The following is a 13,015-nucleotide window of genomic DNA, read 5'->3' as shown; positions in this document are numbered from 1 at the left end:
GAAGCCACTAGTCCATTGGTGAAAGTTGCCCAACAAGATTGAAAGATAAAACACCACATACTTCCTCATGAGCTATAAAACATTGACACAAATTAAGAAGCATTTTAAATTGTTTAAAGGTAGCACACGAAGTATTTACTTGGAATGGCAGAAAATACCATGTAGTGGGTAGGTATGGTGGACTCAAATGGCATAGTTTTTGGCTCAAGGATTTGGATGCACGAGAAGTATTCCCTCTCAATACAAGGCTTAGGCTAGCAAGGTTGTTTGAAGCAAACACAAGTATAAACCGGTACAGCAAAACTTACATAATAACATATTGCAAGCATTATAAGACTCTACACTGTCTTCCTTGTTGTTCAAAACACCTTACTAGAAAATATCTAGACCTTAGAGAGACCAATCATGCAAACCAAATTTTAACAAGCTCTATGTATTTCTTCACTAATAGGTGCAAAGTATATGATGCAAGAGCTTAAACATGAGCACAACAATTGCTAAGTATCAAGTTATTCAAGACATCATACCAATTACTACATGTAGCATTTCCCGTTTCCAACCATATAACAATTAACGAAGCAGTATCAACCTTCGCCATGAAAATTAAAAGCTAAGAACACATGTGTTCATATGAACCAGCGGAGCGTGTCTCTCTCCCACACAAGCATGCATTTGTTCAAACAAAAACAAAAACATACAGACGCTCCAAGTAAAGTACATAAGATGTGACCGAATAAAAATATAGTTTCAAGAGTAGGAACCTGATAATTTGTCGATGAAGAAGGGGATGCCTTGGGCATCCCCAAGCTTAGACGCTTGAGTCTTCTTGAAATATGCAGGGATGAACCACCGGGGCATCCCCAAGCTTAGAGCGTTCACTCTTCTTGATCATAGTATATCATCCTCCTCTCTTGACCCTTCAAACTTCCTCCACATCAAACTCGAAACAAACTCATTAGAGGGTTAGTGCATAATCAAAAACTCACATGTTCAGAGGTGACACAATCATTCTTAACACTTCTGGACATTGCTCAAAGCTACTGGAAGTTAATGGAACAAAGAAATCCATCCAACATAGCAAAAGAAGCAATGCGAAATAAAAGGCAGAATCTGTCAAAACAGAACAGTCCGTAAAGACGAATTTTAAAGAGGCACCATACTTGCTCAAATGAAAATGCTCAAATTGAATGAAAGTTGCGTACATATCTGTGGATCACTCACGTAAATTGGCATAATTTTCTGAGGTACGTACAGAGAATTAGGCCCAGATTCGTGACAGCAAAGAAATTTGTTTCTGCGCAGTAATCCAAATCTAGTATGAACCTTACTATCAACGACTTTACTTGGCACAACAATGCACAAAACTAAGATAAGGAGAGGCTGCTACAGTAGTAACAACTTCCAAGACTCAAATATAAAATAAAAGTACTGTAGTAAAAACATGGATTGTCTCCCATAAGCGCTTTTCTTTAACGCCTTTCAGCTAGGCGCAGAAAGTGTGTATCAAGTATTATCAAGAGATGGTGTATCAACCTTACCTTGGGTTTTGCCCTTACCTTGTTCTTTTTCTTACCCTTTGATTTAGGGAATATATGTCTTCCCCCTGGTGTAGAGGTGAATTTCAGGGTGCCTTCTCCCGTATCTATGACTGCTCCCAATAGTTTCAGCAGGGATCTTCCAAGTGTGATTTGTCCTGTTCCTACACATTCAATAACAAGATAATCAATGGATATTGTTCTTCCAAGAATGGTTGTATGCACACCTGCTGCTATTCCCTTAGAGATTATAACAGAGTTATAAATAAGAGTTATTCCTTCTCCCCCTTCGACGAATCCCCAAAGTTTCAAAGATTCATGAATACTCTTAGGCATAAGGCAAAATTCAGACATAATATCACAATTGGCATGAAGAGTTTGATCACCGATAGCAATTTTAACAGTAGGATCCCATAATGAAGGTTCAGAGTTCACTAAAACTTGTTCAAGACGGTTACGAACATAGCGATAGTTGTCATTCAAGCGAGATGCACTTATCTCAAGAGTGTTTAATCTATTATAAATGTTAATAAGGGCTGAATCAAAGTTATTAGCTGAATCATGTGATGCAACCAATTTTTTTATGGCATTAAAAGCTTGATCCCCATTGCAATGAAGAAAATCTCCTCCCACTAAAGCATCCAAGGCATATCTATAGCGAATCATAAGATCAAAATAAAAGTTACTAAGGAGCAAACTTAGAGTCATTTGAGGTTCAGCTTTACGATAAGAAGTAAAAATTCTGGACCAAGCATCTTTAAAACTCTCCTCATCCCCTTTTTTAAAAGTGAAGACTAATTCTTCAGGTGAAGAAGTAACAAGTGCAGAACTAGACATGGTAACAAAAGTAAAATGCAAGTAACTAAATAAAATGCAAGTAACTAATTTTTTGTGTTTTTGATATAGCAAACAAGATAGTAAATAAAGTAAAACTAGCAACTAATTTTTTTGTGTTTTGATTTAGTGCAGCAAACAAAGTAGTAAATAAAATAAAGCAAGACAAAAACAAAGTAAAGAGATTGCGATGTGGAGACTCCCCTTGCAGCGTGTCTTGATCTCCCCGGCAACGGCGCCAGAAAAGTGCTTGATGTCTACGGGAACTTCTATTCTTGTAGACAGTGTTGGGCCTCCAAGAGCAGAGGTTTGTAGAACAGCAGCAAGTTTCCCTTAAGTGGATCACCCAAGGTTTATCGAACTCAGGGAGGAAGAGGTCAAAGATATCCCTCTCATGCAACCCTGCAACCACAAAGCAAGAAGTCTCTTATGTCCCCAACACACCTAATAGGTGCACTAGTTCGGCGAAGAGATAGTGAAATACAGGTGGTATGAATATATATGAGCAGTAGTAACGGCACCAGAAAAGTACTTAGTTACCTGAAACCGAAGTATGAGTGCCTTTTACCTTTCCTCCCCGGCAACGGCGCCAGAAATTCTGCTTGATGCGCGTAGATGACGTATTGTCTTTCCGTTCAACACGCGTCCGTTGGGAACCCCAAGAGGAAGGTGTGATGCGTACAGCAGTAAGTTTCCCTCAGTAAGAAACCAAGGTTTATCGAACCAGTAGGAGCCAAGAAGCACGTTGAAGGTTGATGGCGGCAAGATGTAGTGCGGCGCAACACCAGGGATTCCGGCGCCAACGTGGAACCTGCACAACACAACCAAAGACTTTGCCCCAACGAAACAGTGAGGTTGTCAATCTCACCGGCTTGCTGTAACAAAGGATTAGATGTATAGTGTGGATGATGATTGTTTGCAGAGAACAGTAGAACAAGTATTGCAGTAGATTGTATTCGATGTAAAGAATGGACCGGGGTCCACAGTTCACTAGAGGTGTCTCTCCCATAAGATAAATAGCATGTTGGGTGAACAAATTACAGTTAGGCAATTGACAAATAGAGAGGGCATGACAATGCACATACATGATATGATGAGTATTGTGAGATTTAATTGGGCATTACGACAAAGTACATAGACTGCTATCCAGCATGCATCTATGCCTAAAAAGTCCACCTTCAGGTTATCATCCGAACCCCTTCCAGTATTAAGTTGCAAACAACAGACAATTGCATTAAGTATGGTGAGTAATGTAATCAATAACTACATCCTCGGACATAGCATCAATGTTTTATCCCTAGTGGCAACAGCACATCCACAACCTTAGAACTTTCTCACATCTGTCCTGATTTAATGGAGGCATGAACCCACTATCGAACATAAATACTCCCTCTTGGAGTTAAGAGTAAAAACTTGGCCAGAGCCTCTACTAATAACGGAGAGCATGCAAGATCATAAACAACACATAAGTAATAGATTGATAATCAACATAACATAGTATTCTCTATCCATCGGATCCCAACAAACACAACATATAGCATTACAGATAGATGATCTTGATCATGTTAGGCAGCTCACAAGATCCGACAATGAAGCACATAAGGAGAAGACGACCATCTAGCTACTGCTATGGATCCATAGTCCAGGGGTGAACTACTCACTCATCACTCCGGAGGCGACCATGGCGGTGAAGAGTCCTCCGGGAGATGATTCCCCTCTCCGGCAGGGTGCCGGAGGCGATCTCCTGAATCCCCCGAGATGGGATTGGCGGCGGCGGCGTCTCTGGAAGGTTTTCCGTATCGTGGCTCTCGGTACTGGGGGTTTCGCGACGAAGGCTATTTGTAGGCGGAAGGGCAGAGTCGGGAGAGTCACGAGGGGCCCACACGCTAGGCCGGCGCGGCCAGGGCTTGGGCCGCGCCGCCCTACTGTGGCGCCGCCTCGTGGTCCCACTTCGTTAGTCCTCCGGTCTTCTGGAAGCTTCGTGGAAAAATAGGCCCCTGGGCGTTGATTTCGTCCAATTCCGAGAATATTTCCTTACTAGGATTTCTGAAACCAAAAACAGCAGAAAACAGCAACTGGCTCTTCGGCATCTCGTTAATAGGTTAGTGCCGGAAAATGCATAAATATGACATAAAGTATTCATAAAACATGTAGATATCATCAATAATGTGGCATGGAACATAAGAAATTATCGATACGTCGGAGACGTATCACCCACCTAGGGTTTCCAAGCAACCCTAGGAAGCAAGCTTCTCGATGAATACAAGGGGGAATGAGATTAGATCGGGTCCTCCTCTAACGTTTCCTCGGAGGGATTTGAGTTTGGGTGGAGGAGGAGAGAGATCTGAGGCTTTTGGTGTTTCTAGCAATGGAGTATGAGAGAGAGAGCTCAAGAACAGCTTGTAGTGTAGTGCCTCACTGTTCAGAGGTAGGAGAAGGCCTATTTATAGTGTTCTTCGAAATATGGACGTTGGTCACTTGCCACCTCATCTTTTCTCTCGACAAACCCGGTCAACCGGACCCCTGACCGGATTGTCCAGTGCAGAGGCCGGTCAGACCGGACCTGCCGGTTGTGACCGGATGGTAGACCGGGGACACTCTTTCGACGTCCAGGAAGCTCCTCCGGTTGGCGCCCGGTTGGCGCCCGGTTGACCGGACCGCACGCCGGACCCGCCAGTCAGGAGGCCGGCAGACCGGGCTGAAGACCGGACCACTTAGGCGCTGGTTTGGGGGGCCGGTTGGCGCCCGGTTGGTGCCCGGTCGACCGGACCGTGCGCCGGACTCGCCGGTCTGGAGGCCGGCTGACCGGGTGACATACCAGATCTCTGTTGTAGACCCCTTTTCGATTGTTGTTAAAGTGGGGGGTCTCCTTTAGCCTTCTTGTTCCTCTGATACACCATTTATGCCTGTTTGCATAATACCTGAGATAATCCTTGTAAACGTATTAGGTCAAATACTCTAGCACGGTGTCATTGTTACCAAAATAATGGATAAGGGTAAAATACCCTTACATAGTGTAATAACCCCAAAATTTAGTTTGTAAAGGGGCAAATCCTCTTTGCTAAACTGTGAAAACAAAGCCATCAGATCAACTTTTATAACATCCCAATTTTTTTGATAAAACTCGGCGGGGAACCCATCTGGTCCAGGAGCTTTATTCAGTTCCATCTGAGAAATTGCCTCAAAAACCTTAGGCAATATTGATGGTGGCAATGAGATGGATATGGATGCTAAAGGGGCGGAGGAAGATGCAAATTTGAACAATAACGGGCAAGATGAAAATAACACGAAAAATGGTGTTGAAGGGATGCAGGAGCAATGTCAACAAACTAATGGTATTCTGGTTGGGATGCTAAAGTTGCAGTTATCCCCTACAGGTAGTGCTCGTTTTGTTCCAAATTTGGGTGAAAAATACCGTTTTTATAAGCCCATATTGCATGTTCAAAATCTTCCACTAAACAACAAAATGTCTCTGATTCCCATGCAGATTCGCTGTCAGCAAGATCTTCCTCGGGATTGCCAAAGGTTGGATCACGTGATGGGCCGGGCAGCTGTTGTGCGCCTGCCAGAGACATGCAGCAAGCTGGCCTATCGGATGCGCCCGTGTGGCGACCTGACGCGGAGGTGGGAGCTGTGCCGGCAGGTGGCGGGCTGCCTTTCGTCCACGGTCAGCCGGGACCCGCTACAAAGCTGCCGTTCGTCAGTGTCAACAGCGTGCAGACCAGCCATGGAGAGCCGCTGCCAGCCAATGGGCGGAAGGGGACATCTCTGGTGGTCGGGTCGGCAGGGGACCAGGGAAGCAGGTGCGGGGGATCGGCTGTGGCCACTGAGAACATCTCCAAGCCACCGAGCCATACTCCATCTGCGCAGAAGATCCGAGCAGTGCACGCTGTTGAGCCTGCTGCTACCACTGAAGACCGTGCCAATCATTTGGTTCATCATCAGCCAATGATGGGGCCGGTTTTGGATAGCACGGTGGGATCCTATGAGGATAACAATGTTGTGGGCAAAGGTGTGTTTCCTGATGATCTAAATTTTAATAATACCTCTTTTGATATTGATCAATTTATGCCGAGTAGTTATTCCCAATTTGCATCTCATGGGGGAGATATTAATGATGCAGGTCCTTGTTCATATCAAACATTGGTTGGCTCTTTGGAAAAAAAATTGGATGGTACTTTGGGAAATGCCATGTTGGATAAGAAATGGGACAAGAGTACAGTTGGTCTCCAGGATATGATGGGGAATGCCTCACCTCTGAAGACTACTGGTGAGTCATCTACCTCTTTTAAAGAATCATCTAATATTGCTTTTCCCACTTTACCTTTGTCTGAAATTGAAAATGACAATGTGCCTCTTCATCCTTCTACAGAGGAGGTTATTTCTTTTGGAGGGATTCCAAAACCCACTGTTGGAGTGAGGTCGAGTTCACGGCTAGGTGGCCAGCCTAATGCCGACATGCCTCAACTGGAGAAGGCGATGAAGAAGGCACAGTCACGTGACGAGAGTTTCACTACATGTCAGTTGGCGATTCCCATATACTCTATTGTTAATATTCCAGATTCTGAAATAGTTAAGAGAGCGATTCGACTAGGGGTATCGTTAGGAAATTCAACAGAAGAGGTAGGCAAATCGATTAAAGGGATTAAAATGGTGGAAGAAGATCGAATATTAACAATTTTGAAAAAGCAAGAAACTGAGAATGAGAATAAAGAGGAAGGTCTGGAAACTCTTGTTTTGTCAAAAGTTTCCACCCTTTGTGAGGATTTGTTGGTAGATGATGACACCTCACTGGATTTTGAAGATCACTTGGAACATATTAAACCACTGGTCAAGGTTAAGAAAACTAGACAGAGGAAAGTGTATGATTCTACTAATATTCGCAAAAGTACCAGGAGAAGAATTAAAAAACAATTTTCATAATGCATAATTTAAAAGGAATTAATTGGAATTCAAGGGGTTTTGGTGATACTGCTAAATATTTATTTGTCAAAGAGGCAATTCAGAAATATAAATTAGACTTCATAGCCTTGTTGGAGACTGAGAGATCTAATTTCTCGATTCCTTGTTTGAACCAATTAGCAGCAGGTTATAATTTCTCTTGGTTTTGTTTACCACCACTTGGTCGCTCGGTGGTATTCTAGTGGGAATAAACTCCGATACGCTACAAGTGTTAAAAGTAAGCACGGGAGATTTCTGTGTTAAGTTTCACATTAAATGCAAGAGAGATGGGTTTGAATGGATTCTGGTGCCGGTATATGGGGCGGCCCAAGACTTGCACAAAGCTGAATTCTTGCCAGAATTAGTGAGAACTTGTGAATCTGAAACATTACCTATGTTGGTAGGGGTGATTTCAATATTACTCGCAAGAGGAGGAGAAAAATAATGATAATTTTAAAGCGCGTTGGCCCTTTATTTTTAATGCAATCATTGAACATTTGAATTTACGGGAAATTGCTCTAACTAGGAGACAATTTACATAGGCAAGTAGGAGAGAAGAACCTATATATGAGAAGCTTGATAGAGTTCTAGCATCAATCTCGTGGGAACAAAAATTTCCTTTGGTGACAGTAGGAGCTTTAACTAGAGATGATTCTGATCATACTCCAATACTTATTGATTCAGGGGTGAAAGCACATCTGGGTAATCAGGCAAAATTCTCTTTTGAGCTACATTGGTTGCGACAAGAGGTTTTTTTTGACATGATAGTAAAGGAGTGGAATTCAGTTGTAAGTGGAGCTAGTCCGATGGAGGTTTGGTTGAATAAGTTAAGGCATATAAGAAGATTCCTTAAGGGATGGGCTAAAAATCAAAGTGGAAAGTATAAAAAAGAAAAAGAGAGATTGTTAAATATAATTGATCATCTTGATGTGAAAGCAGAAACATATATTTTGAATTCAGATGAAAGAGAGGAGTTAAAAAAGGCAAATGATAATCTGAACGTATTAAGAAGAGAAGAGGAGTCTAAATGGGCCCAAAGAGCGAAAGTTAAGCATATTCAGAACGGGGAATAATACGAGGTATTTCCACTTAATAGCCAATGGCAAATACCGCAAAAAGAAATTTTTCCAAATAGAGCAACAAGAGGAGACCATTGTTGAGGAAGACAATTTGAAAGTTTACATTACTGAATTTTATAAGAAATTATTTGGGGCACCGGCTCCAACCAATATTTTTTTAGTTGAGGAGGACATCCAGGATATTACCCAAATTTCAGCAATTGAGAATGACATCTGGACCAGGGCAGATGTGGCTCCATCTCTAGCTTAATCGCAACTACTCCCTCCGGATCGATTTAGCATGCACGCACTAATTCAAGAAAATATTTTGACCAGTATGTTAGTCAATAAAATATGAAATATGCGGCATATATCATTGAAAACCTTATTTGAATATAAATCTAATTGTATAGATTTTGTAGACATTTACTTGTTTTTTTTTTGACTAAACTAATAGTTAAAATTTGTCTTAACTTGCACGCGCGATTGTTAAACCGGTATGGAGGTTGTAGTGTGCGTGCGCATGATATTAATATACCTTCGTGTATTTTGCAGTGTCTGAATCCATCAATGTTTTCATCAAAGATGTAATACCAAACTGTGCAATAATGTGGTCCGACATTATGTCGGCGCGTCTCCATGGCTCGGAAGCACGGATCAGTTTTTTTCCCCTTTGGTTAGCCCCAGATGGTCGGACTTGGGGACGTTAGAACCTCGCACGCAGAGGACATGGAGTCCCGCGAGCTCCTCGATTTGGAGCGCGCCAACAACGACTACGTGGCGGAACTCCGCTGCCGATAATCGGAACAATCAATGAGGAGCTCTGAGCGTACGAGCCGTAGAGGGCGGGGAAGACCAACGAAGCCGAACCATTTGATGCGCCGGTCATCGAGCTCAGGTCTTACACCGGCGACTTCACAAATAAAGTGATAGATAAGGTCTTTACTAACAACGAAATATTTATATTTATATTTAGGGTAATGGTTTCTACTGTAGTTTATTTTAATGGTTTAATCATGTTTAATGTACTATTTTAAGTTAAATTTGTATGAATTTGTGCTCACATTGGTATAAATGTATGTTTAAGGAGTTAAGTAAAAGTGATCGGTGAGAGATGGCGGCTATTTTTCAGAGGACTAAATTTGGTTCTCTTATGTATAAAAGGTCGTTTACTCGTCTAAGTTAAGAGGGATGGGCTAGGGATGCTAGATATGCCCTAAGGTTCCTAAGCTAAACGATGTCAAATATTATTTTCATTCTAAAATAGATATCACATATTCTATTCATTTAAATATTCTAGAGATGCGCTAGAGTACTTATTTAGATTAAAATATATCACATGATTAAAATATATCTACGTACATACTCCTCCCGATTCAAGGAACAAGTCATCCTCATTTTACGTACTTTTTGTTTGACCATGAATTACTTTAAATATATAAAGATTATTTTTACAAAATTAGCATCATTAGAAAGTGTTTTTCAATACGAATCCAACAAAAGTAATTACATATAATATAATCAAGATTTTGTTACTTAATTTTTATTATCAAAGTTCTTCTTGAAATACGCGTGCGCCTTATTCCTTGAGATGGAGGTAGTATGAATCTAGATAAATCTAGAAATACTATTCCAGCCTAATTAGCTCCGTGATACGTGTGATACATCTTCATTTCGTGCTTTTGCATCCAGTTTCCAAGAAACACAAAACTAAGGGCATGTTTGGTAGGTTGCACGCCTTCCAGCGTTCTAGGAAGGTGAAAACAACATGATTATATGCATGTGCTCCCTCCCACGGGTATTAAATCAGCTTTTAGCACCTCCGGGCTAGGCCCTGGAGGAACGATGGATTTTGCCTTTTAAAAGGGCCACCCACATTGTTACTCCAGCGATAAAAGTTTTGCGGGAACCTACTCACTTCTAATCAACACAATCACGATTCAAATCAAAATAAGTCATACATAAAAAAGATGTCCGCCGATCATATGATTCAGTTCTGAAAATTGGTCTCGAGCTTAGTCAAAAGTGAAGCATTAATTTTCTATTCATGTTCAAAGCTCATTGAACGAATTTCACCAAATTCGTGGCATACGATCAACCGTACGAGATTAACTTTGAGGGGTAGTTTATGTTGGATATTTGTCCTAGAGACAAATAAATAAAAATGTTTATTATCATATTTGTGATTGTTCACAATAAGGCCTACTGCCACTTGTTGCGGTGGCACCATCCACGTGTCGCTTGGGGACCTTGCCGTCCCGCTGGAGGTGGTCTTTTTTTGTCAATTCCGTTCGCAAGTGGTTCTTTTTGGATATTCGTTGAGCAGGTGGTCCGTTGTTTTAAAATTTTGTCGTGGGCATGCCATGATCGTGGGGGTGGGAGAGATGGTGAGAGGGTGTGAGAGTGTTTGTAAATTCCGGGAGGAGAGAACAAATGGTTTGATCCATGTGATGTATGTTAATGTTAGGTGCATTTTATATTTTCCATGAAGTTCGTGATTTTGTAAACAGTAGAGACGTGCTGGCCTAGACAAAAATAGACAATCGCCTAGACAAAACTTTGTTTAGGGCAACCTTTGGAGATGCTTTAACATTTTGAGTCGGACAGAATGAAGTATATTTGAGTCTACTTCACACAAATCAAGCTTGCAAGTACTCCCTCCAGTTCATATTAATTGACTCAAATATGGATGTATCTAGACATATTTTAGTTTTAGATACATCCATATTGAAGTCAATTAATATGAATCAGAGGGAGTATTTATTTTCCCCGCCAATTCACGATACCTTATCGCCCATCAAGAGTTGCACGACTATTTACATTGTTGCACTTGCCTCCGGTATATAGTACTGGTTATCCCTACTTCTTCAAAACATAATAAAAAAATAACATCTCAACCTTTCTTAAATACACAATTCCATGGTGAACCTCGCGAGAATCCTCTGTGTTTCTTGGCCGCGTCTTGTTGTATTATAGGTATGCACGCTTGGGCGCCATGGTAGCGGGCAGAGGCAGGTGGCCATTTTTTTGTAAGCACGTCACCGTCTCGTACAAACTTTCCCTGAGTGGAGTGAACTCCAAACCCAAGTCCCTGAGCCTCTGGTTTGAGAACTTGTACGGCTTCGCCATCGGCTTGCCGTCATCTTCGCACCTGCATACAATATTCAGAGTGAGCAAACAAAACACGAGCTTAACTGATGGATTTCGTAGTCATCGTGTTCTTCGTACTTGGCGGTGACCGGGTACTGCGGGAACAGTTCCTTGAGGAGCTTGAGCAAGTGCGCGCGGTGCAGCACGGCGCCGATGCAGAGGTACCGGCCGCGGGCGTCGGGGCGCTGGTAGGCGAGGACGTGGGCGCGGGCGACGTCGCGGACGTCGGTGTAGGCGGCGACTGCGTTGGGGTAGGCGGCGACTGCGCCGGTGAGGTAGCGGGCGACGTGGCCGCTGCTGAAGTTGAGCGCCGGCTGCAGCATGGGCCCCATGGTCATGGACGGCACCACCACCGCCAGCTCCAGGCCCCGCTTGGCCGCCTCCTCTGTCGCCGTGATCTCCGCCATCATCTTGGCGCAGCAGTACAGGTTCTGCACAGGCGTATAGATTTTTCGTGCTCAGAGACTGAACTGATACATTGATATCGCAGGGAGGAAATTTGGTTGAGATGCGCCATGGCAGAGGACAGGGAGCTTACGCCTGATTGTTTGCAGTAGTCGTAGTCGCTCCAGCAGGTCTCGTCGAGCACGGCGTCAGGGCTCCGGTTGGGGTCCATGTGCACGGCGCCGTAAGAGGAAGTGAACACCACGCGCCGGACGCCCGCGTCCGCCGCCGCGCTGATCACATTCCTTGTCCCTTCCACGGCGACCGGTACGAGCTCCTGCAGATCGGCAGAGTAAGCGAACCATGCAAGTAAAGATCCCAAAGAAGTGATGGAGGAGTGAGCAGGCCGGGCAGAGGCAGGGGACTGACGTACGGGGTCGTTGGAGACGGGTGAGGCGACGTGGAAGACGCCGTGGCAGCCGGTGAAAGCGGCGCGGAGGCTGTCGTAGTTGAGAAGGTCGGCGCGGCACAGGGTGAGCCTCTCCTCCGCTCCCTCCAGCGCAAGGAGGTGCGCGTTCTTGCTGTTGGCTGCACAAATTAACCAGTGGATCAGTCACACGATGCATTACCAGATGAATGAATCAAGAGAAGAATCGACGGAGAACTTACCAGGATCCCTGGCGGTTCCCCTGACGCGGTAGCCCCGGAGGAGGAGCTCCTTCACCACCCACGAGCCGATGAAGCCTCCCGCCCCCGTCACGCAGACAAACTGCAGCTCCGGCGGCTTGATCTCGCCGCTGCCGTTGGCATTGTCGATCGACGGCATGGTGGTGAACTGGTGACTGCTGACTACGGCGGTCGATTCAAGTGTGGTAGCTAGAGATGAGATTGCTGGATGCTGCTGAATGTTCAGTCGAGCTAATTGTGTGTGTTCTGTCCGGTCAATCCGCGCCACAATTTATACTGGCGCCGGCGCACAGCAAAACTGCGATGCTAAACTACCTGGAAGTTGAAGGGAGGCTCGGCTGCAGCCTGCAGGTGCAGCTTGGCGGGAAGCAAAACATAGGGCCGGCCGCGTCGGCTTAGCTCGTTTTGTTTCTGGACTGACACTGA

The 13,015-nt window shown here is 43.9% G+C and overlaps 1 protein-coding gene across 1 annotated transcript; it reads right to left on the bottom strand.

The window, feature by feature from the left end:
* Positions 1-11,129: 11,129 nt before the first annotated feature.
* On the bottom strand, positions 11,130-12,728 carry LOC139829874 (cinnamoyl-CoA reductase 1-like). Its single transcript, XM_071821855.1, has 4 exons — positions 12,532-12,728; positions 12,057-12,483; positions 11,597-11,949; positions 11,130-11,519 (listed from the first exon to the last, which is right to left on the bottom strand). Exons 1-4 carry the CDS (start codon positions 12,726-12,728, stop codon positions 11,339-11,341), a joined length of 1,158 nt encoding a protein of 385 aa, XP_071677956.1. The 3' UTR covers positions 11,130-11,338.
* Positions 12,729-13,015: the final 287 nt, after the last annotated feature.

Source organism: Lolium perenne, chromosome 6, assembly GCF_019359855.2.
Source record: "Lolium perenne isolate Kyuss_39 chromosome 6, Kyuss_2.0, whole genome shotgun sequence".
NCBI lineage: Eukaryota > Viridiplantae > Streptophyta > Magnoliopsida > Poales > Poaceae > Lolium > Lolium perenne.
This window is presented reverse-complemented; position numbering and strand designations above follow the sequence as displayed.

Bases quoted from the DNA above. Each gene is read 5' to 3' on its own strand.
- LOC139829874 (XM_071821855.1), bottom strand. From the start codon at position 12,728: ATGCCGTCGATCGACAATGCCAACGGCAGCGGCGAGATCAAGCCGCCG. The intron at 12,484-12,531 runs GTAATGCATCGT...TGCAGCCAACAG, and splicing joins TCTCTTGATTCATTCATCTG to CAAGAACGCGCACCTCCTTG. The intron at 11,950-12,056 runs GTAAGCTCCCTG...ACGCCTGTGCAG, and splicing joins ACTACTGCAAACAATCAGGC to AACCTGTACTGCTGCGCCAA.